The following is a 23,600-nucleotide window of genomic DNA, read 5'->3' on the forward strand; positions in this document are numbered from 1 at the left end:
GGCTAACATCCTTCAGAGGTTGGTTAACTGAGTATCGACTGAGGTATAATAATCACAGTGCCTAGATGTTAAACAAACCATGTATGAAGCGCTACATAAAGTTAAATACCTATCTGGATTTACACAGGGACAGGTTTTGCTGAGATTCTATTTCAATTACAAATGTAACTTTCATTTGTTTGTTTTTGAACAGCGCTTGCGCTTCCTGGAGAGTCAGGTTTTGGATGTTTTAATTGCAGTCCTGAATATTTGAGAGGCTGCAACACCTGTGATTTGTGTAATGGCAATCACTCACCCTTGAGCAAAGACTCTGCTGCAACTGACCATTTATAGTAATGCACCCCATTGACTGCAAGGTTGAATGGATGTAAACTAGACCGTGCATAGTCATCATTTTACACACTGTTTTTATAATTAGAGTGTAAATTAAATTAGAAGTGTTTAAATGATCTGGCTCCACATGATTATGCACACAGCACAGGGACTGTGAAAAATACAATTGTGAAATACTGGTTTGCTTTCACTGGAAAAAAAGCATAATTTGTTACAAAATGTTAATTCTCAATTGCAACTTAGTTTTCCATCTTATTAATTATACAATTCTCAAATGCTAGGAAAATAAATAAGCACAGTGCTTCTGTTTGCTCCATGAGCATCAACACAGCAGAAGCTGAATGGAAATAAACCATTCCTTTAATCGCAGGGTGCAGTTTCTTTTTTTTTGAACACTTCAGAGAAATACATTCTGTTTCAAAGACTTTTATCCATGGCTTGCATCCATGTAGATAAAAATCAAAAGCAGTGTTCTGGTTTGTGCCAAGTAACCTGACCTTTGCACTGCCCTCTGCTCTAAACTTGTGTGTAAATGTACACAAGAAAATAATAAAGCTGTCTTATTTATGAGATTTTCATGCGTAAAAAGGGCTGTTACGCACCTTATCTGGAGGCCTGGAGATCCCTCAATCGGGTTCACGCTTGTCGTCACAATGTTCATGTATGTGTCACTATTCACCCCAATTCGCAGGCATCCCTCAGGCGGGTTCACGTTTGCCCTTATCACACAGTTCACTTTGTTTTCTTACAAAGGGAAGATTCACTTCCCTTAGATTTCTCCTGGCAGCCCTCCGTCGGGTTCAGCAAAACAGAAAGGTGCCTGCTGGGCCTAGAGACCCAAGCTACTCCTCACTGATGAGCCCCAACAAGGGTGAAACATGTTTGGGGATGCTTGTGGTCTCGTGCAGAAGGGATGTGACCTAGCAGTTCGGGCTGGACTTCCCCTTTTGGGGTGGGGCCAGGCCTGATTTGCATATGGTCTTTTCCCTTCTGTAATGGCTTGGCAGGCGAAGAACGATGGTCTGGAGGGTTGCCCCGAGCAATGCCAGTGGTTAAGATTCAGTCTAAACCTTCCAGCCATCACCTCTTTGTTTTTGCTTTGTCACCCCGAGTGGGACGGGTATGCCCAGACGTGGGTCCCGTGCCTGCTGGGCCTAGAGACCCAAGCTACTCCTCACTGATGAGCCCCAACAAGGGTGAAACATGTTTGGGGATGCTTGTGGTCTCGTGCAGAAGGGATGTGACCTAGCAGTTCGGGCTGGACTTCCCCTTTTGGGGTGGGGCCAGGCCTGATTTGCATATGGTCTTTCCCCTTCTGTAATGGCTTGGCAGGCGAAGAACGATGGTCTGGAGGGTTGCCCCGAGCAATGCCAGTGGTTAAGATTCAGTCTAAACCTTCCAGCCATCACCTCTTTGTTTTTGCTTTGTCACCCCGAGTGGGACGGGTATGCCCAGACGTGGGTCCCGTGCCTGCTGGGCCTAGAGACCCAAGCTACTCCTCACTGATGAGCCCCAACAAGGGTGAAACATGTTTGGGGATGCTTGTGGTCTCGTGCAGAAGGGATGTGACCTAGCAGTTCGGGCTGGACTTCCCCTTTTGGGGTGGGGCCAGGCCTGATTTGCATATGGTCTTTCCCCTTCTGTAATGGCTTGGCAGGCGAAGAACGATGGTCTGGAGGGTTGCCCCGAGCAATGCCAGTGGTTAAGATTCAGTCTAAACCTTCCAGCCATCACCTCTTTGTTTTTGCTTTGTAACCCCGAGTGGGACGGGTATGCCCAGACGTGGGTCCCGTGCCTGCTGGGCCTAGAGACCCAAGCTACTCCTCACTGATGAGCCCCAACAAGGGTGAAACATGTTTGGGGATGCTTGTGGTCTCGTGCAGAAGGGATGTGACCTAGCAGTTCGGGCTGGACTTCCCCTTTTGGGGTGGGGCCAGGCCTGATTTGCATATGGTCTTTCCCCTTCTGTAATGGCTTGGCAGGCGAAGAACGATGGTCTGGAGGGTTGCCCCGAGCAATGCCAGTGGTTAAGATTCAGTCTAAACCTTCCAGCCATCACCTCTTTGTTTTTGCTTTGTCACCCCGAGTGGGACGGGTATGCCCAGACGTGGGTCCCGTGCCTGCTGGGCCTAGAGACCCAAGCTACTCCTCACTGATGAGCCCCAACAAGGGTGAAACATGTTTGGGGATGCTTGTGGTCTCGTGCAGAAGGGATGTGACCTAGCAGTTCGGGCTGGACTTCCCCTTTTGGGGTGGGGCCAGGCCTGATTTGCATATGGTCTTTCCCCTTCTGTAATGGCTTGGCAGGCGAAGAACGATGGTCTGGAGGGTTGCCCCGAGCAATGCCAGTGGTTAAGATTCAGTCTAAACCTTCCAGCCATCACCTCTTTGTTTTTGCCTTGTCACCCCGAGTGGGACGGGTATGCCCAGACGTGGGTCCCGTGCCTGCTGGGCCTAGAGACCCAAGCTACTCCTCACTGATGAGCCCCAACAAGGGTGAAACATGTTTGGGGATGCTTGTGGTCTCGTGCAGAAGGGATGTGACCTAGCAGTTCGGGCTGGACTTCCCCTTTTGGGGTGGGGCCAGGCCTGATTTGCATATGGTCTTTCCCCTTCTGTAATGGCTTGGCAGGCGAAGAACGATGGTCTGGAGGGTTGCCCCGAGCAATGCCAGTGGTTAAGATTCAGTCTAAACCTTCCAGCCATCACCTCTTTGTTTTTGCTTTGTCACCCCGAGTGGGACGGGTATGCCCAGACGTGGGTCCCGTGCCTGCTGGGCCTAGAGACCCAAGCTACTCCTCACTGATGAGCCCCAACAAGGGTGAAACATGTTTGGGGATGCTTGTGGTCTCGTGCAGAAGGGATGTGACCTAGCAGTTCGGGCTGGACTTCCCCTTTTGGGGTGGGGCCAGGCCTGATTTGCATATGGTCTTTCCCCTTCTGTAATGGCTTGGCAGGCGAAGAACGATGGTCTGGAGGGTTGCCCCGAGCAATGCCAGTGGTTAAGATTCAGTCTAAACCTTCCAGCCATCACCTCTTTGTTTTTGCCTTGTCACCCCGAGTGGGACGGGTATGCCCAGACGTGGGTCCCGTGCCTGCTGGGCCTAGAGACCCAAGCTACTCCTCACTGATGAGCCCCAACAAGGGTGAAACATGTTTGGGGATGCTTGTGGTCTCGTGCAGAAGGGATGTGACCTAGCAGTTCGGGCTGGACTTCCCCTTTTGGGGTGGGGCCAGGCCTGATTTGCATATGGTCTTTCCCCTTCTGTAATGGCTTGGCAGGCGAAGAACGATGGTCTGGAGGGTTGCCCCGAGCAATGCCAGTGGTTAAGATTCAGTCTAAACCTTCCAGCCATCACCTCTTTGTTTTTGCTTTGTCACCCCGAGTGGGACGGGTATGCCCAGACGTGGGTCCCGTGCCTGCTGGGCCTAGAGACCCAAGCTACTCCTCACTGATGAGCCCCAACAAGGGTGAAACATGTTTGGGGATGCTTGTGGTCTCGTGCAGAAGGGATGTGACCTAGCAGTTCGGGCTGGACTTCCCCTTTTGGGGTGGGGCCAGGCCTGATTTGCATATGGTCTTTCCCCTTCTGTAATGGCTTGGCAGGCGAAGAACGATGGTCTGGAGGGTTGCCCCGAGCAATGCCAGTGGTTAAGATTCAGTCTAAACCTTCCAGCCATCACCTCTTTGTTTTTGCTTTGTCACCCCGAGTGGGACGGGTATGCCCAGACGTGGGTCCCGTGCCTGCTGGGCCTAGAGACCCAAGCTACTCCTCACTGATGAGCCCCAACAAGGGTGAAACATGTTTGGGGATGCTTGTGGTCTCGAGCAGAAGGGATGTGACCTAGCAGTTCGGGCTGGACTTCCCCTTTTGGGGTGGGGCCAGGCCTGATTTGCATATGGTCTTTCCCCTTCTGTAATGGCTTGGCAGGCGAAGAACGATGGTCTGGAGGGTTGCCCCGAGCAATGCCAGTGGTTAAGATTCAGTCTAAACCTTCCAGCCATCACCTCTTTGTTTTTGCTTTGTCACCCCGAGTGGGACGGGTATGCCCAGACGTGGGTCCCGTGCCTGCTGGGCCTAGAGACCCAAGCTACTCCTCACTGATGAGCCCCAACAAGGGTGAAACATGTTTGGGGATGCTTGTGGTCTCGTGCAGAAGGGATGTGACCTAGCAGTTCGGGCTGGACTTCCCCTTTTGGGGTGGGGCCAGGCCTGATTTGCATATGGTCTTTCCCCTTCTGTAATGGCTTGGCAGGCGAAGAACGATGGTCTGGAGGGTTGCCCCGAGCAATGCCAGTGGTTAAGATTCAGTCTAAACCTTCCAGCCATCACCTCTTTGTTTTTGCTCCGTCGGGTTCACACTTGCCACAGTTCACAATTTCCTAAGCTCATCAGAAAGCGGGGGTTCCCTTCCCCTAGCTTTCTCTCGGCATCCCTCTGTCGGGTTCATACTTGCCACAGTTAACAGTTCAACAAAAAGTCATTCTAGACCCCTTAGGTTCTTTTCTTTACCTAAATCCAGGTCTCAGCCCCAGTCAGGCTTTCTGTTGAGCCCCCAGTCAGCTTTTCCCTTAAGCCTCCAGTCAGGTTTTACTTTACTTCCACAACGTGTCAATAACATTTGACTGTACAAGGGGTTTGTCTTGACCCTCGTATGACCACTTTGACACCTCACGCCGGCCTCCCCTAAGGCCTCTTGGTACTTGTGGTTTCCACAATATTAGCCTGGCTTCATTCCCCTAATTCAGGAGAGGGGTACCAGTCAGAGTCCTTCGAATGAGCACCCACGTGGTGCTGGACCATTCTGTTTCTGGTACCAATTTCCTTCACAAAATACCTTTTGTCTATTATCTTCTTTCTTCATATACAATGTTGCCACTGCAACCTTGAGCCCAACACAGTCCCGTCTACTATCAGTTTCTTCCGACTCACCGGCTGTGCTGAACTCGTTGGCGTTTCTCTTGCAGCTGGAGTCAAGGACGGTACCACAATGGCAACCGCTTCTCCCCGCCATGGCTATCAGTGAGGGAGGGTCCCATGTACCGCTGACATCCGTCACACCATTCTCCAGCTGCGATTCCCGGTCTTAAGTTTCTTTTCTCTGAGGCTTTGCGGGTCTGGGTTGAAAAGGGCAAGGACAATTCCCTCCTTGTCGTCCTTTCAGGTCTCGCTGCCTTTTATCCTCCGTTTGAATTGCCATCCCGGAATAGCTGCTTTCTCGTGCGTTCGGCCTTGCTCAAAGTGTGCTCTCGTGCTCTGCCTTTTATCCCTGTGGGGGAGGTAAGGGGCTGTCAGGTGTGTGTGGTTATTGTCAATTTCCTGACTCTGCCTGACCCGTGTGTTGGGACATGTCAGGTAAACGGCTCTGGTGTTAGTCCGCTGTATGTTAACAGTGTAAAAGTGTTTGTGTCGGAAAAGGGGTCGGGGGTAGAGCTTTTAAGTCTCCTACAGGGTAGGATGGGGAAAAGGTTTTACAAGGAAGTGGGTACTGCGTCTCAACCTTCGGGGTCCCTCTTCCACTCCCCTAAGATCCCCCCCCCCCTATCCAGGTGATCCTCAACCACTGGTCCACCCCCAGGAACTGGATCCAATAGCGATGGCCGTGTCCCGGCCACCTGGATGACAGATCCCTGCGGATTAGTAAGTGAGATACCTTCAGGTTTCTCACACCACCTCTTATAGCATCTGTTTTACTAGCCTTATCCCCAGCCAGCAGTAGGTTCATGGAGGGGGCTGGAGAGTGGAGCAGAGCAAAGGAGCTGAAGAAGTGGTGTAGAGTAAAGGTAAGGCCAGGAAGGGAGAAGGCGGCAAAGCAGGTAGTAGTAACATCAGAGGAGGTTGGTGGAGGTAACATTTTTAAAGATGGCTTTATTGAAGGAGGTTGGTGGAGGCAGAGTTTCAGATGTATTAATAACGGAAGGGATTGGAGAAAATGAGGTAGTGACATCAAAGGAGGTTGAAATCAGGGAAACTGCTGAGGAGGAGGTTGAGTATTAGGATTGAGAGGTGGTTGCTAGAGGAGGCCCGAAGGAAGTAGTGACAGGGAAGTTGTGGTGTTGGGATCACACACAAGATTTAGTACAGGGAATACTGATTGGGTGAGCAAGATATCATATCACTGGAGGAAAGCAAGGTGACATTTTCCTGGTGGTGAGCAGGGCACCATGTTCTTTGGGTGACCAGGGCACCATATCCCTGGCTGAAATTTAAGCTGGAAACATGGGGGGGGGTTGCTTGCATAGCAGAAGGAGAAGTGACAAAAGTAGAGAGTTGGGGTCCAAAAGCGGTGCAGAAGGAGGAGAGGGTCCCAGCGGAGTAAAGAGAAAGAGGGAAGAAGTTGGTAGGGACACAGAGGTGTGAAGAATAGGCTCAAAGGGGTGAAGAAGGGCTGAGGAAAACTGAGCAGACTATGCTTGCTAGATCATTCCTCCATTCTCCATCTGGCTTACTGTTAGCCAGCAAGAAGCGAGTGCTGTCTTCAGGCTCCCTAAAATCCAAGAGGTACTTGGGAGAGCTCTAATGCAAACTTTTGATATTTATTTGGACCCTGAGAATCCAAGAAGAATTTTCACCTTATTTCGCTAATCTTTATTATTTTGCGCACACTTTGCTCATGTTCCTTATTAAATCACTTTACTTTTAGTTTGTGTGTGCCTGGTCATTGATCACCCAGTGACCATCTTGACAGAGGTTATGTACTAAAATAATACAAATATTAGCTTATCATTGAATTCCTGACTACAATGTAGACCACCTCTAGAGCTCTCAGAAAAAATAAAATACTAGGAACAAGATGATTCAACCTCACAAATCCTCCAAACGGATTCAACAAAGGAACACTCAAAATGCATGTGCTTAAAAGATCCTGGAAAATGTTCAGAAGACTAACCTCTATCTGACTTGGTCAATTTCAATTTCTTCATTGATACCACGGTTAAAAAGCTTCCACTAGTGAAAATAAACAGTGCATGTTTCAGGCTAGCCGATGCCAAATGTATTGTGCATTCCTTTCCATATTTGTTCCAACCAATTATCAGAGCTGTCCCCAACACAATCCATTCACCCAGATCTTCAAGAAGGTGAATTAACTTCATCTGAATTAACAATCTCTTCTCTATTACTACACCCCTTTTGGTAGCAGGGGAAATCAAAGCCTGATGCAATGAAACTTTGTAGTGTACACCAAGAAATACCATTCTGGAATAGACTGATGATTTGCTCCACTTGCAGTTAAACAAAATATTTGAATGCCATAGTAGCGAAGCCTGAGAAGGCTGCACAACAACAGCATTGGACTGGCCTAATGAGTATCGGGGCCTGAGTCAGAAATTGATCAGTCTGGGTTTTCCTTCTTGTATCCTACTGCAAGGCCATGGGCTGTTTGTTCTTGTGCTTGTTGGGTGCTAAAAAGTCTAATCTGTGTTCTGATAATGAAGACTTGCTTTGTTTTCTTTTAGTTGTATGTGCTGTGGAGGCTCTCTCAGTGCATTTGATTGGCAGAGAACTCAAGGACATTGTTGGCAATTTCAGAGGATTCTACCGCCAACTCACCAGTGATGGCCAACTCAGATGGGTGATGTATATTTAACTGTTATGATGTCTGGTGCTTCACCTGCTCAGTAAACTAGAGTGTTTTCACAGCTTTTGACAACTGAGGTGATTTAGCTAATCCCTGCAACATCTAACAGCCTGAATGTCTCATTGGCATTTATCATGCTTGGTGTTTCAACTTACCTCTGTTTCTAAGGGTTAGGTAAGTGACCGAGAGAGGCTGCACCCAACCCTCCATTCGCAGTAATTACTGTAAATTACACCTGAAGATCTCACAAAGCACAGACAGAGGTGAGGTAGCTCACTAATGCTTTATTATCTGCCTTGACTTCTCTAACAGTAGTTGTCATTAGCAGTTGAACTCTAATCCAGCATTTGTCCCAATCCTTATGTAGCCCGTGTTCCGGGCTGGGCAGGGAAGAGAACGTTCTAAAAAAGGACTGCTGTTGGGAGATGGTTATGGAGCAGTGCAGAGGAAGGAGACAGTAGGCGGAGGCTCCCCGTGGGCGGGTTGTGGTCGAGAGCGTCCCCCTGAGGCTAGAGCCAGGAACCTTTACCAAGCTGGTCTGCGTATATCAAGGGCAGCCTGGCATCTATCATGGGCCCGGGCTGCATGCCCAAAGCTGCTCAGGCACTCATGGGGCCACAGTAAGCTGCCCAACCGCGGGCCAAACCGGGTGGGCCTAACATTAATGATCCTGGGTCTCATGTATGCAGGTGGCCCAGGGAGAAGAGAAGGGCTCTCTGCACTGAACCGCCTGCGTGCAGTGGCATGGACCAGGAGCACAGCATGCGTCATACGGGGCGAGCCCAGAAAAGAAGTCCTCCTGGGCAACGTATGGCAGGTACGGCCCTGGAGAAGCAGATTGTGGCCTTGGAAGTACACCCTGCCCTCCTCAGGCGGGCAGTAAAAATGCAACCAGTGAAAGCCCACTCCTTCCTCGATGGGTGGGGCGAGCCCTGGGCCGCTGCATACTTCTGGCCTTGCTAAAGATTAGTAGAGCTCTGGCAGGCCGGCCAGAGCCCTGTAGAGTGCGTGGCCCACCCCCATGCACCATGCTAGCGCAGAAATTACTGGGGTCGGGGTCACTGGTCAGCTTTCTCCAGAGCAAGGTGGTGAATGATGGCGCTGTCCTCATTGAAAACGGGAATACCGCCTGAAGAAACCACATGCTGGGGGCGCGGCAGTGAATGTGGCTGCCATAAAGAAGATCAAGTGTGCCGTGGGTTTGACGGTGAGTGTGGTGGCGCCCCAGGTCATGGAGCCTCTGCAACGAGAATCAAGTGCGGCATGGGACCCATAGCGATGACTGGTGCATCTCTATCTGGTGGACAGGGTTACTTGAAGATACAAAAGGCTGCAGGGAGCAGCAGTGAGGTGGAAGCCCCACATGGCAGAGCGGGTGACCTGATAGACATTCATTTGAGCATGGGTCATGTGGAGTGAGGTGGTACCCCAATGGGTCACCACCAGCGAAAGACAAAGGGCTGGGGTGGTTCAGCTCCATTTCACAGTAAGTGGGCAGAACCCTTTCACCAAGGACAGGAACACATAGAAAAGAGGTTCTGTAAAAAGGAGTGGCAGACTGCAGCAGCCAACCTGTATAATATTCTATATATTTGTTTTGTAATGTGTTTAAATGTATAATTATTTATCTGGGTATATTGGGGTTTATTTTTTTAGTTTTAGTTATAATCATGGCTGGGCTTTTCTGTGTAATTAAGTATGGGAAGTAGGAATGGTTAGGAGTTTAGAGTAGGCTTTGGGATGGATAAGGAGGTGTTTTGGGGCAACCTGGCATGAGAAGAAAAGTTAAAGTGACAGTCTGCCAAAGGCCATCTAGCGGGTGAAAACATCTACTGGGGCCCCTGCGTCAGGCAGGAAAGAGGGGTTTGTTCTGTCAGTTCCAATCTAATGGCAGGTGGGCTAATGGGGCAGATCCCCGGAGAAAAAATACACCAGAGGAACAGAGAGAGGGTTTTTTCTTTTTTTAAATCACATTTTTATTGTCATTTTTGTAACGCATCAAATCACCATTGTTGTCACACTTTTAATAAGATAACATTTGGTTCATCCCAGTGTTCAAGATGTCTTCACCCCTCTCCGTCTCCCCTCCCCCTTGCATAGTCCATAACCGAAATAGAACAAATAAAATGAAACGCAACCTCTCTCACAGTCGCATCTGCTTTGCACCTCCGTAAACCTCCACTGGTTTCCTTGCCACTCAACATCCATACCTAGTGAAAAAGGGGAGCCACTCGCCCTCTATGTCCATGCGGTTTTTATCCAGAAAGTGCGCTAAGTACTCCATGTGATAGATTGTTCGCGCCTTCTGCCCCAACTCTCTCTCCGCGGGGGTCCCTCCCCTTTTCCAGTGCTGGGACACACAACTGCGTGCAGCCACCAGCAAGGTGCGCACCAAATGATCCTTTTCTCCTGCATCTTCGTGTACCATCTCCAGCCCAAACACAAGCAGACTCTGCGATACCCCCCTTTGTATTCCATCCAGGTCTTTAGCCATGACAACACTACTTTCCAATACCTCTGCATATACGAACATCCCCACCACATGTGAAAGTAGTCGGCCTGCGCCTGCTTGCATCTGCCAGCATCTCGAGTCCGCACCCGAGTACATTTTTGCTAACCGTGCCGGCGGGTACTGCCAGCGATATATTATCTTGTAGGCCTGCATTCTATATTGCAGGGCCCGCGTGGACTTCCTGACCCCCCGTACAGATGTCTGGTCGCAGATGTCTATTGCCAAGTCCCTGGCCCACTTATTCCTTGCTGGCAGAAATTCTGCGAGATCGCCCCAGTTCATTCCATGTATATCCTTGATATATGCCCTTTAGTCCCACGACCCTGCAACAAGATCCCTTTGAAGGGGTTAGTTCCCTGTGGACATTCTCTCCCCATCTAGAACTGGTCATTGCCCCTTTAAATTGTAGATGGCGGAATACTGAAAGCTTCCCTAGATACAGACACTTCTCTAACCTGGCCAGGCGAAGAAAATCACTGCCCTCCCATAACTGGCCTGCCCTTGATAGTCCCGCCTCGTACCAGGCGAGTACCTTTCCCCTCTCTCCACACTGACCAAAATACCACCAGAATCGTGTGTCAGCACCCTTCGGGGGATATAACTTTTTGAGAGATTTTAAGGAACTCAAGGTGGCAACAGTAGAGACAGACACAAGTGATCACATTCAAAGGTGTTTATTGAACGTTATAATGGGTGAGATAAACGCCTAATCTAAAGCTAAATATAAGATGGGAGCAAGCTAAGACCATCAAATAAAAATAAGGCAGTCCTAGTGCTGTCTCGCCAAATAAAAAGGGCCTAAACAAAATAGAAACTATTGCCAGTCCTTACCGCTAAGTTACAAAAAGAGTGTGGGATAATGTTCACCAGAAAAGAAAGAAGTGTTCACAAAATGATAGGTCAGGATGATGTGGCTGGGTCTCTCTTCCCCATGTTTCAAGCACGGGATAAGGCAGGACTTCTGAGCATAGCACACTCCTGGCCCTCGCTAGCACCAGGGTACAGTTCCATTCAACAATACCAGGATCTTCAGAGGCCAAGTCTCTTATCTACAAAGTCTCTTGCTTTAAAAGGCCTGTTGCACCAAAAACAACAAACAAAAGTTTCTTAGGTAATCTTGTACCTTGGGTGATTGCTCTTCGCCCCTTGGATCTCGCTCCGCTGGGCTCGGATCCTCCTTGCAACTTTGGCCTCCCTTCGTCGGGTTCAGTACAGCCTTTCAGATGTAGCTTTCAATTTTCTAGAGTCTTAATGTCCTTTTGAACAATTTCTCACTGTGGACAACCCGCTGCTGGATTCACTCTTGTCAACACAATGTTCACTCTGCTTTATCTTAATGCACGACTTATTCTTGGTAGCTTTCCCCTTGGCATCCCTCCGTCGGGTTCACATACCCTTCTTTAACACAGTTCGTGTATTCTTTCAACACAGTTCATAATCTAATCGGAAAGTGTGGTTCCCTTCCCCAACCTTTCTCCTGGCAACGGGTCAGACTTTCGATTGTACAAGGGATTTGATGTGACCCTTATAGGACCACCCTGATGCCTCACGTCACCCTCTCCTAGGGCCTTCTGGTACTTGCAGTTTCAAAAGAGGTCTGAGTCTTTCGAATGAGCGCCCATGTGGCGCCGGACGCCTTTACACCCGGAACTTAACTGGGCTTTCTTTAAAGTTCCCAAACACACAAGTCAATTTCTTGCGTTATTACTATGTTGCCGATGGCAACCTTGGGCTCAACACAGTTCGGTTCGTTATCAGCTCTTTCTGACTCAACATCTGTGCGGAACACATTGCCTCTGGAATCAAAGACAGTATCATGGTAGCCAGTGTGCCTCCCTGCATGGGTTATCAATTCGGGAGGCACAATTCAACAGATGTCCACAACCTTGTGGATCTCTCCCGTCCCCTGCACACCCAATGATTATTGTAAATACAACCAAAAAGTAATATGTTTTTTGTAGGTTCAAACCTTATTATAAACGTAAATTTCAAAAAATAGTATCAAACAATCTTATGATGTATTTCATCAATCAATTTATAATAAAAAGAATATTCTTTTCCAATCCTCATTACCATTCAAACAAGGTGCATTTCGAAATTGGTATTAGCTTTTGACTTATGTTTTGTTTCAACATCGTATGGATAAACAAATACAAATCATTAGTATCGGATAGTTTTTCATTCCTTTCAATAATACTTCTTATTGAACATCCAATATTAGATTGTGTGTCTCTACGCGTTTCGGGGTATTCTATCCCCTTCTTCAGGAGTTGTCTATCCTTTTTCATGTGCAGTTATCCCATCTACAACAAATAAGTAAATAGAATATTGTCACTCATCTATTACATTTACATTTTCTTGTTTATATCTGTCATTCATTTTCATCTCATAATTACCTGTGTTCTTTCTTATAGCAACCGTTTCTGGTATGCTAGTGAAATCGGCCTGTAAAGTTAAAAGAATAAATATAAGGATGAACCTACTATTATTTACACTTCCAGAAAGGTTCTTGTGATAAAAACCCATATGTGGATAATGAGAGTCGTGGTGTAGTACCAATGGTTCAGGTGTTACCTGTTCGCTGTCCTCAGCTGATGCACCAATGGGTGCTCAGATGCCTCTCTCCTACGTCAGTATTCTTCAATCAATGTTCTAAAGAGAAGATTTTTGTTCAGGAGATCAACCGGTACCATAATCCGATGATATATGTCCTTGTTCCCAGTAAGGGGTATTCAAATTGTCCTCCCAGTTAAGTGGGTTAACTTTTCACCCGATGGTGGATCTGTAGAGAATTAATATGGAATTACTTCTTCACTTAGTTTAGAACTCATGCTCCAGTCTATTAAGTCCTCAATAGTTCAGTGCATATGGCTCTGAATTCCCCATAGTTTTAGGGCGTTTTAATGCTTACCTCAGTTCGTTCTCCTAATCTTGCTAAACTGCCGCGGTAGAAGAGATCCGCAAAATGGCCGCTTTGTTTATGTAAGCGTCATGGTGATGACGCGTATGCGTGGTGACATCACGCGGCGGCGTGATGACGTCACGCTCGTATAATATCAACAAGTATCAACAAGTAGATATTCATATGTGTCACCAGCTTATAGAGGTAATAGTGACTATGGATGTCTAGATCATGATAATTCACTGTCAATATGATCTGAATTGAAAGTGTATTTCGTGTCAAAAAGTAGAAATAATCTCGCTGTTTACCAAAAGGAAAAATAGAAGATTCCACTAAGCGTTAGGTGGTATATGTTAATGTACATTAGTCTTAAATTCTCTAATGTCCAACTATGTACTCATCTCCTGATTCCAAAAATCTTTTTATACTATGCAGTACCCTGATCTCGTACCTTCATAGTTCATATATGTTGATATGTAGGTAATTATAGGATGAAAAGGTGCGCTCACATTCTGATTTCTCAACGTTTTTTATACATTGCATGTTGCATCCCTCTTACAGCTCCATTCACTACTATGCTTAGTTGTTCCGTGTGATTGTCCTAATCGTTCAGTTTCTGATGTATGTCTGAAAAAGATTCATCAACAACATTCACAACAATATTCACAAAAATACTCCCAGGTTGTAGTCTTCGTTCATGCCCCTAGGGGCCAAGCTACTCGGTCTGTCTACCCAATAGATTTCTCTCTGGTTCAACCTTTTGGTATGGTTCCCTCCCCTTGTTGCTTTTTTGACTACTTCTAGGACTATTACCTTCAATTGAGCTACACTGTGTTTCTTCTCGTCGAAATGACGTGCCACTGGTGACCTTATGTTTTTGGTTCTGATATTACTTTTATGTACATGCCATCTTTCTTTGACTTTTCTGTTTGTCTGTCCTACATAAAAGATGCCACAAGGGCAACTCAATCCATAGATCACCGACTTAGTGTCACATGTGGCATAGTCTCTTAGCTTGATTTTAGTTCCATTATATGGATGTCTCACATGTGTACCTCTCATTATGTTATTACAATGAACACAGTTCAAACATGCAAACGTCCCTGACTTTCTTGGTTTCAAAGTGGATTGTTTCTCCGTGGGTGGTCTTTCAGCTTTAACTAGTGCGTCCTTGAAATTGCGTCCCCTTTTATAGGCTATAATTGGGGGTTTGGGGAATAGTCTCTTCAACTGTGGATCCATTCCAACTATTCCCCAATTTTTCTTGATCATTCTTGTGATATGATGACTTTGTCCTGAGTATCGTAACACGTAAATAAAGGGAAATCCTTCTGGTTTCTCTTTCGGAATTAGTAGTTCAGTTTGTGATATTCTTTCCGTTTTCTATAGATAACTATAGAATTCTTCTATAGTTAATAAAATCAAATCAAGTGAACATTTATTTTGCAATGTCATTTTCGAAAAACAATTCACTAACATCGATGCGAAGGAAGCAGATCGAATATTAGGCCTTTTGAAAGACATAGAAACAAGCATACCAACAACCACTAATCCAGAAAAATTAATAACCCAGTTGGAAAGAGTCATTAGGCGAGAAATATCTAAAAAATTACATGCCACCACGTTGGCCCAATATTACCGAGCACAGCGCATACCAAGAGGCCTCCGTGTGTACCTACCCTTTGTAGAGAGAATGCTGAATTTGTAAGAAAATGGGAACAGATCTTGAATAAATGTTCACTTGATTTGATTTTATTAACTATAGAAGAATTAGCAAAATCCGTCAAGACTCTGGACACGGAAATCAAGGACTTAACGGAACAATTGAGTACATTCAAAAACAAAGAAGATCTAAATAAAATCTTGGAGGAAGTTAACGAGTCATTAGAACAGTATAAGAAGGAAATAGAACAACGTAAAGTGCGAAAATTCAGGAGAGACACCCTAGATTATCTACAAGATATAGTGTACACGTGGCAAGCACACTACGCACAGAGGAAACCACCACCCTCTAAGAGACAACCTACTAACCCAAAAGCACGGGAAGAAGATGTAAGCAATCCAAGTAGCGAAGCACCGTTTAGCGGAGAAGACGACACCAACGCAGAGAATATCCGCTCACATGCTACAAATCTCCACACATCACAAATACCAACAACTTCAGATGCTGAACCGATTTCTTTTTTAGAAAAAAGACAACAAGAAGAGGCAAAAAGAAACCTCAGGCCAAAAAAGAAACCGAACAACTAGTAGTTAATATTTCGAGTAAACCATTGACCAAAGAACAAATGGACACCCTAAATTTAGGCTTGTCATTTATACCAACACAAAACTCGAATTTATTGGAAGAGAAAGTTAACTTGCACAGACTAACCAGGAAGATGCGACTTAAAGTATTTTTTGACACACAGATACAAACGAGCGAACCACCGGAAGAACATGAATACTTAGAGATAAAACCATGGAGCAAGTTTGACCCCCAAGTGAACAATATCGGCATTAAAATTTTCGAGGAGCAAATGCAGAAAGACCTCAGTATGTTCAATTTCACTAAAATCAAGCACTACAACATTAGAAGACACCAAAGTCAGCTAATTAAAGAAATAGCAGACGATCCAAGCCTCACCTTGAAACCAGCGGACAAAGGAGGAGCCATCGTAATAATGGATTCCACATACTACGACACCAAAATTAAGGAATTATTAAATGATGAAGATACTTACGTAAAGATTGGACAGGACCCTATTCCACAGATTGCCAAGATCATTCAAACAACACTAGACAAAGCATTCGAAACAGGTTGGATTTCTGACAAAACAAGAAAATATATGACCCAGGAATTTCCAATTACTCCGGTGTTCTATGGACTTCCTAAGATCCACAAGAATTTACAAATTCCTCCATTAAGACCAATTGTCGCAGGCACGGATAGCATATTCAACCCACTTGCAATCTACATGGATAAAGCCTTACAACCACTGGTACAAGCCACCACAATGTACTTAAAGGATACAACTGATTTTTTAAACAACTTGAATAATCTACCGGAAATCACAGAGGACGACATACTAGTATCTTTTGACGTCCTGAGTCTCTACACGTCAATACCTCACCACGATGGACTGGAAGCTTTGGAATGCACATTAATGAATACTGATGACTGTAAAGCGAATAAAGTACTCATATTGGAGTTGAGTAAAATTATTCTAGTTAATAACTATTTCAGATATGGAAACCAATTTTACTTACAAGCGGCAGGAACCTCTATGGGGTCATCTATGGCCCCAGCGTATGCCAACCTATTCATGTACTACCTAGAAATGACCCTCATATTACCTGAGCCAAGTGTTGCGATCTTGATGGTCGTGTAGATGAAGATACCTCCGTCCCCAAGTACCACACTGGTAGAAATAATAACACTACCAATGCAATTCTTGAGGCCACAGGTGTGGAGTGCCGTCAAGCTGGAACCAGGAACACCAGAAGGACCCCCTGACCACTGTAAGGCAATAAATGATTAGGGCAGACAGTCACAATTATCACAATGCAATATGGTGGAAGAAGCTAAAGGGCTTACCCAAATGTGCTGGTCAGGATGCCTCAAAGGGTTAGGGGAACAGAAGGGTCCTTGTGGGCACTCTTGATGGAAAACACCTGTAGGTCAGATAGCCAGTGGATGATCCGTAAACAATCCGTTAGCAGTCCAGGGTCGAAAGCCAAGAAAACAATAACCAAGGTCCAATATCCAAAGTTCAAAAGTTTGTGCAGAGCCAAAGGTCTTGAAGCCTGAAGATTAAAGTTCGCCTGAGGAAGAGACCAAAAGCAATCCGTGAAATGTTCCGTGGTCAAAAAAATCAGAATTCTAAGCGAGATCCAAAAACGCCGTGCAGCACTCCGAAAAGCAGCTGTGGAGCGTTTGTTCCGCGTTTCCCCTGTCCTTTTGACTGTGTTGAATTAATCACGTGATACAGTCACGAGGGAAACGCGGGTCCACGTCACGTGACCCTCGACGCTGCACGGGGAGTCTGCCGGCGATTTGCCGCCTGTTGCCGGCGTTTGGTCACCTGATCGGAAGCACTTCGTGCGCTGGATCGTAGTCTCTGGGCGCCCGTGGACGGGTGCCGTCCCGGAGAGAAGCGCCATGGCAGATTCCAATGTAGGAAAGGTCGTAGCCGTCCTTGGTAATTCAGTTGCTGAGTGCGATGAATGTTATGGGGAACACGCCGGATGAGTCGTGCATGGTTAGGGGTGGTGGACGTAAATCTGGAAGGTTGTCTGGCAATGGTGTGGCAGGGAGGAGGCGTGACACCAAGATGGAAAACACACCTGATTATATGGAAATGATTCATAGACGACATCTTTGTGATCTGGAGGGGAACAAAAAGTGAGGTGGAAGAGTTTTTGGAATATCTAAACTCCATACACGACAGAATTAAATTCACTATGGAGGTGGGCACACCCAGACTACATTTCCTAGATGTGGAATTGGAAATTGGACCAACAGGTATAATAACAAATATATACCACAAGAAAACGGATGTCAACAATTCTCTACATTTCTTGACTCACCATCCTGAACATTTACGTAACAACCTACCATACAGCCAATTCCTACGTTTGAAACGGATCATATCTTCTCCAACCACATTGGAAGAAGCCAACCTGGCTATGACCAACAAATATAAGAAAAGAGGCTACCCAGCAAACATTATTGAGGTAGCTAGAGAGAAAACGGAAAGAATATCACAAACTGATCTACTAATTCCAAAAGAGAAACCAGAAGGATTTCCCTTTATTTATGCGTTACGATACTCAGGACAAAGTCATATCACAAGAATGATCAAGAAAAATTGGAGAATAATTGGAATGGATCCACAGTTGAAGAGACTATTCCCCAAACCCCCAATTATAGCCTATAAAAGGGGACGCAATTTCAAGGACGCACTAGTTAAAGCTGAAAGACCACCCACGGAGAAACAATCCACTTTGAAACCAAGAAAGTCAGGGACGTTTGCATGTTTGAACTGTGGTCATTGTAATAACATAATGAGAGGTACACATGTGAGACATCCATATAATGGAACTAAAATCAAGCTAAGAGACTATGCCACATGTGACACTAAGTCGGTGATCTATGGATTGAGTTGCCCTTGTGGCATCTTTTATGTAGGACAGACAAACAGAAAAGTCAAAGAAAGATGGCATGAACATAAAAGTAATATCAGAACCAAAAACATAAGGTCACCAGTGGCACGTCATTTCGACGAGAAGAAACACAGTGTAGGTCAATTGAAGGTAACAGTCCTAGAAGTAGTCAAAAAAGCAACAAGGGGAGGGAACCATACCAAAAGGTTGAACCAGAGAGAAATCTATTGGGTAGACAGACTGAGTAGCTTGGCCCCTAGGGGCATGAACGAAGACTACAACCTGGGAGTATTTTTGTGAATATTGTTGTGAATGTTGTTGATGAATCTTTTTCAGTCATACATCAGAAACTGAACGATTAGGACAATCACACGGAACAACTAAGCATAGTAGTGAATGGAGCTGTAAGAGGGATGCAACATGCAATGTATAAAAAACGTTAAGAGAAATCAGAATGTGTGCGCACCTTTTCATCCTATAATTACCTACATATCAAATATATGAACTATGAAGGTACGAGATCAGGGTACTGCATAGTATAAAAAGATTTTTGGAATCAGGAGATGAGTACATAGTTGGACATTAGAGAATTTAAGACTAATGTACATTAACATATACCACCTAACGCTTAGTGGAATCTTCTATTTTTCCTTTTGGCAAACGGCGAGATTATTTCTACTTTTTGACACGAAATACACTTTCAATTCAGATCATATTGACAGTGAATTATCATGATCTAGACATCCATAGTCACTTTTACCTCTAAGCTGGTGACACATATGAATATCTACTTGTTGATACTTGTTGATATTATACGAGCGTGACGTCATCACGCCGCTGCGTGATGTCACCACGCATACGCGTCATCACCATGACGCTTACATAAACAAAGCGGCCATTTTGCCAATCTCTTCTACCGCGGCAGTTTAGCAAGATTAGGAGAACGAACTGAGGTAAGCATTAAAACGCCCTAAAACTATGGGGAATTCAGAGCCATATGCACTGAACCATTGAGGACTTAATAGACTGGAGCATGAGCTCTAAACTTAGTGAAGAAGTAATTCCATATTAATTCTCTACAGATCCACCATCGGGTGAAAAGTTAACCCACTTAACTGGGAGGACAATTTGAATACCCCTTACTGGGAACAAGGACATATATCATCGGATTATGGTACCGGTTGATCTCCTGAACAAAAATCTTCTTTTTAGAACATTTATTGAAGAATACTGACGTAGGAGAGAGGCATCTGAGCACCCATTGGTGCATCAGCTGAGGACAGCGAACAGGTAACACCTGAACCATTGGTACTACACCATGACTCTCATTATCCACATATGGGTTTTTATCACAAGAACCTTTCTGGAAGTGTAAATAATAGTAGGTTCATCCTTATATTTATTCTTTTAACTTTACAGGCCGATTTCACTAGCATACCAGAAACGGTTGCTATATGAAAGAACACAGGTAATTATGAGATGAAAATGAATGACAGATATAAACAAGAAAATGTAAATGTAATAGATGAGTGACAATACTCTATTTACTTACTTATTTGTTGTAGATGGGATAACTGCACATGAAAAAGGATAGACAACTCCTGAAGAAGGGGATAGAATACCCCGAAACGCGTAGAGACACACAATCTAATATTGGATGTTCAATAAGAAGTATTATTGAAAGGAATGAAAAACTATCCGATACTAATGATTTGTATTTGTTTATCCATACTATGTTGAAACAAAACATAAGTCAAAAGCTAATACCAATTTTGAAATGCACCTTGTTTGAATGGTAATGAGGATTGGAAAAGAATATTCTTTTTATTATAAATTGATTGATGAAATACATCATAAGATTGTTTGATACTATTTTTTTAAATTTACGTTTATAATAAGGTTTGAACCTACAAAAAACATATTATTTTTTGGTTGTATTTACAATAATCATTGGGTGTGCAGGGGACGAGAGAGATCCACAAGGTTGTGGACATCTGTTGAATTGGATCTTAGTATCACAACCCAGTGCCAGGGTTGTTTTGTCTCCCCCGCACCCCATTACAGTACATATAGAAAATCCAAAGATTGAAAGTCACTGAATGTATTGGGAGTGCACTAGGACTACCTAGATTTGGTTTTTTTATCAATTCGGGAGGCCCCTGTGAACTGATGACATCTGCTGCTCCACACATCAGCTGCAAATCCCGGTCTTATGTTTTCTCTTTTGGAGGCCTCGCAGCTCTGAGTTGAAAAGGGCAAGGGCATCTCCCTCCTTGTCGTCCTTTCAGGTCTTGCTGTTTTCTGTCTTGGTTTAAACTACCGTCCTTGATTATCTGCTTCCTCGTACAGTTGGCATTGCTCATAGTGTGCTCTCATGCGACGCCTTGTCTTGGCCACTGGACAAGGCCCAGGCCTTCTTCACCGCCAGGGTCCAAATGGACCCAGTCCTGGCCCCTCTGACGCCAGGCTCCTGGAAAAGTGTGCTTTGCACACTTTGTGCCTGTGGCATGTGCATCAGGACCGGGCGTGGCCATAGACAATCATTGGAAGGCACGTGCAAGGATCTCTGGAAGTGGCAAGGTGAAGTCACAAGGGGGGGCCAAAGGGAGGGGCCGGGACCAGCCTATTTAAGGCCAACCCGCCCACATGCCTACGCTTTGCGTTATTCTGCTTTCAGCAGCATAATGCTTACCGCTGTCCTTACCTGTTCCTCATCTCATTGTGTATCTGCTTGATTCCAGTGACTCCATCGCTGAAGACACACCTTACCTGATTCCAGCATCTCCATTGCTGAAGGCGCATCTTACCTGATTCCACCATCTCCATCGCTGAAGGCGCACCTTACCCGAATTCGGCAACCCCATCGCGGAAGGCGCATCTTACCCGATTCCAACCTCCATCGCTGAAAGCGCACCTTACCTGATTCCAGCTACTCCATCGCTGTGCGCGCATTTTACCGGTCTCCCATCGCTATCAGAGTCGGAGCCTTTCCTCACCTGATTCAGACTTCCAGCTACGCGGGCGCTCTGCTTCTCTTCTTCCTCTTCGCAGTATCTCAATCCTTCAGCCGCAGATCGACCAGACTCCGCTCGACACCGCCAGACTTCTCCTTGAAGGGAAAAAGAAAACAACAGGTTAGGAGTCACATAAATACCTAACGTTTGGGTGCTCCATACCTGAGTCTAGACATCTATCTTAAAGGCCAATTTACCAGCTAATTTGAGGGCTCCATCATCTTCAAGGGAATTCCCGGACTCGCTCCGCGACTCTGATCAGTCATCTTCTCACCTATTGGAGAGAGAAAAGACATTGCAAGAATTACTATTTACAACCACAGCAAAAGACGTTAAAACAAACCAACAATACTCATTGCCGAAAGACTTACCTCCTACGTGGTTGGTCGCAGCCGGTCTGGATTGTCACTTTCACGGACCAGTGAAGCAACTAGGTCCACTCTACGCGCCCCTGCTACAAGAAGCAGGACGGAGAGCCCAGCATTACAAAACAGGTGAGCTTGCATAGGAAAAAGCTTGCGCACTTCGTTTTGGCACGAAAGGGTCGAGGGAATTCACGACACCACCACACCATTCTCATCGCCTCTCATCTTCTCTCAGGGGCAATACCAGGATCCAGAACAGTTGGTTCCGCAGCAGCTGGGGGAGAGAGTCGATCCAAGGGAGCCAAGTCGAGGGAGGGCTCCAACCGTGCCCTAACGCCCCTGCAGAGACCAGGTGAACGTAACAGAACGCGAAGCCTCTCCGAATCTCTGCCTGGGCGTGATGGAAACCTCTGAAACCGACCAGTTGGCACAATTACTGGGGGAGCTGCGGGCTGAAGTGCATGCATCAGGACAAGAGACTAATTCCTTGAGAGACCTCATTGTAGCCCGAGAACGGACGGATGATTTGGCAAGGCAAATGCTCCAGGCATAAGCAGGTCTAGTTCCGTTACCCGGGATTGCACCAACTCCTTTGCCACAACCATCCTCACCAGTGCAATGGTACTTCCAGGGGCAGTCCCACTGGCTCCACCAGAACGCTTCTTCGGCGACTCGAACAAATACGCGGTATTCATGAACCAGTGCCGCCTCCACTTTCTGTGCCGACCAGGAGCCTTCCCTAATGACAGAGCACGGGTGGCCTTTGTACTTTCCTATTTGGGAGGCTATGCAGCTGACTGGTCCATACCATTAGTAACCCAGCATGATCCAATACTTCGGTACTTTGGGGAATTCCAACGGGAATTAGAAAAATTGTTCGCCCAGCACACCCAAGGACAAGCATTAGATAACGAACTACTGTCTCTTCGACAAGGAAGTCACGACTTGTTGACTTACATTGCCACCTTCAACAGTCTCATAGCACAGACTAATTGGCCTCAGGAGAAACGGACCACACTCTTTTACCGAGGGCTATGTGGTGAATTAAAAGATGTACTTGCTCAAGTGGTCAACCCGCCCGAGTGTTGTGCGGAATATATCAACTTGATGGTGCAATTGGACCATCGGTTAGAAGACCGAAAAATGGACCGCACAAGGGTTGAAGGGAGGGCGGTTTACATGCGACCTCGGGACAATCAAACCAGAACTCATGAAACCACTTAACCTATGCAAATTGGGGGATTACGAGCTCCTATTTCCAAGGCTGAGAGGGAAAAAAAGGAGACAACAACAACTTTGTTTATATTGCGGTAAGGCTGGACATTTTCTGCGAGATTGCCCTATCAAACCCCCCAAGAAGATGGTAGGTGCTACAGACAACGGCAGTGAAGGAAGGGAACAGAAGTCGGAAAACTCAAACGCCTGGCAACTGTAGGGGTCTACTTGTCGAGCGGAACAAAGAAAGTTGTACAGACCTCACACCTGGTCATTCCAGTAATAATAACCTATCACCAACAACCGTCAAGAGTACATGCGCTAGAGATTCCAAGATGGCGGCTGACCCGAGTGGACGTGCGTGAGCGGAGCTCCGTCCCTCAGCTCGGGCCGCAACAATAAAGCACCACACATAAGCGCTCACCCTGCCCAGCGGAGTGCAGTCTCCCTCCAAATTCAGGCGAGAAGAGAAGTCCTGAGTAGCGACGACCTCGCACGAATCGCGAGCGCTTCCAGAGACGCTGGCGCTGAGG

The 23,600-nt window shown here is 46.1% G+C and overlaps 1 protein-coding gene across 5 annotated transcripts in view; it reads left to right on the forward strand.

The window, feature by feature from the left end:
• The window catches only part of ENOSF1 (enolase superfamily member 1), an 831,595-nt gene that overhangs the window by 216,353 nt on the left and 591,642 nt on the right, over positions 1-23,600 (forward strand). For all 5 annotated transcript variants that reach the window (XM_069620869.1, XM_069620872.1, XM_069620871.1 and 2 more), the window contains exon 3: positions 7,793-7,908. In XM_069620869.1, the coding sequence (XP_069476970.1) occupies positions 7,793-7,908 (116 nt within the window). The remainder of the gene's footprint in view (positions 1-7,792; positions 7,909-23,600) is intronic.

This window comes from Ambystoma mexicanum, chromosome 5q (assembly GCF_040938575.1).
Source record: "Ambystoma mexicanum isolate Mex_15411 chromosome 5q, UKY_AmexF1_1, whole genome shotgun sequence".
Classification (NCBI taxonomy): Eukaryota; Metazoa; Chordata; class Amphibia; order Caudata; family Ambystomatidae; genus Ambystoma; species Ambystoma mexicanum.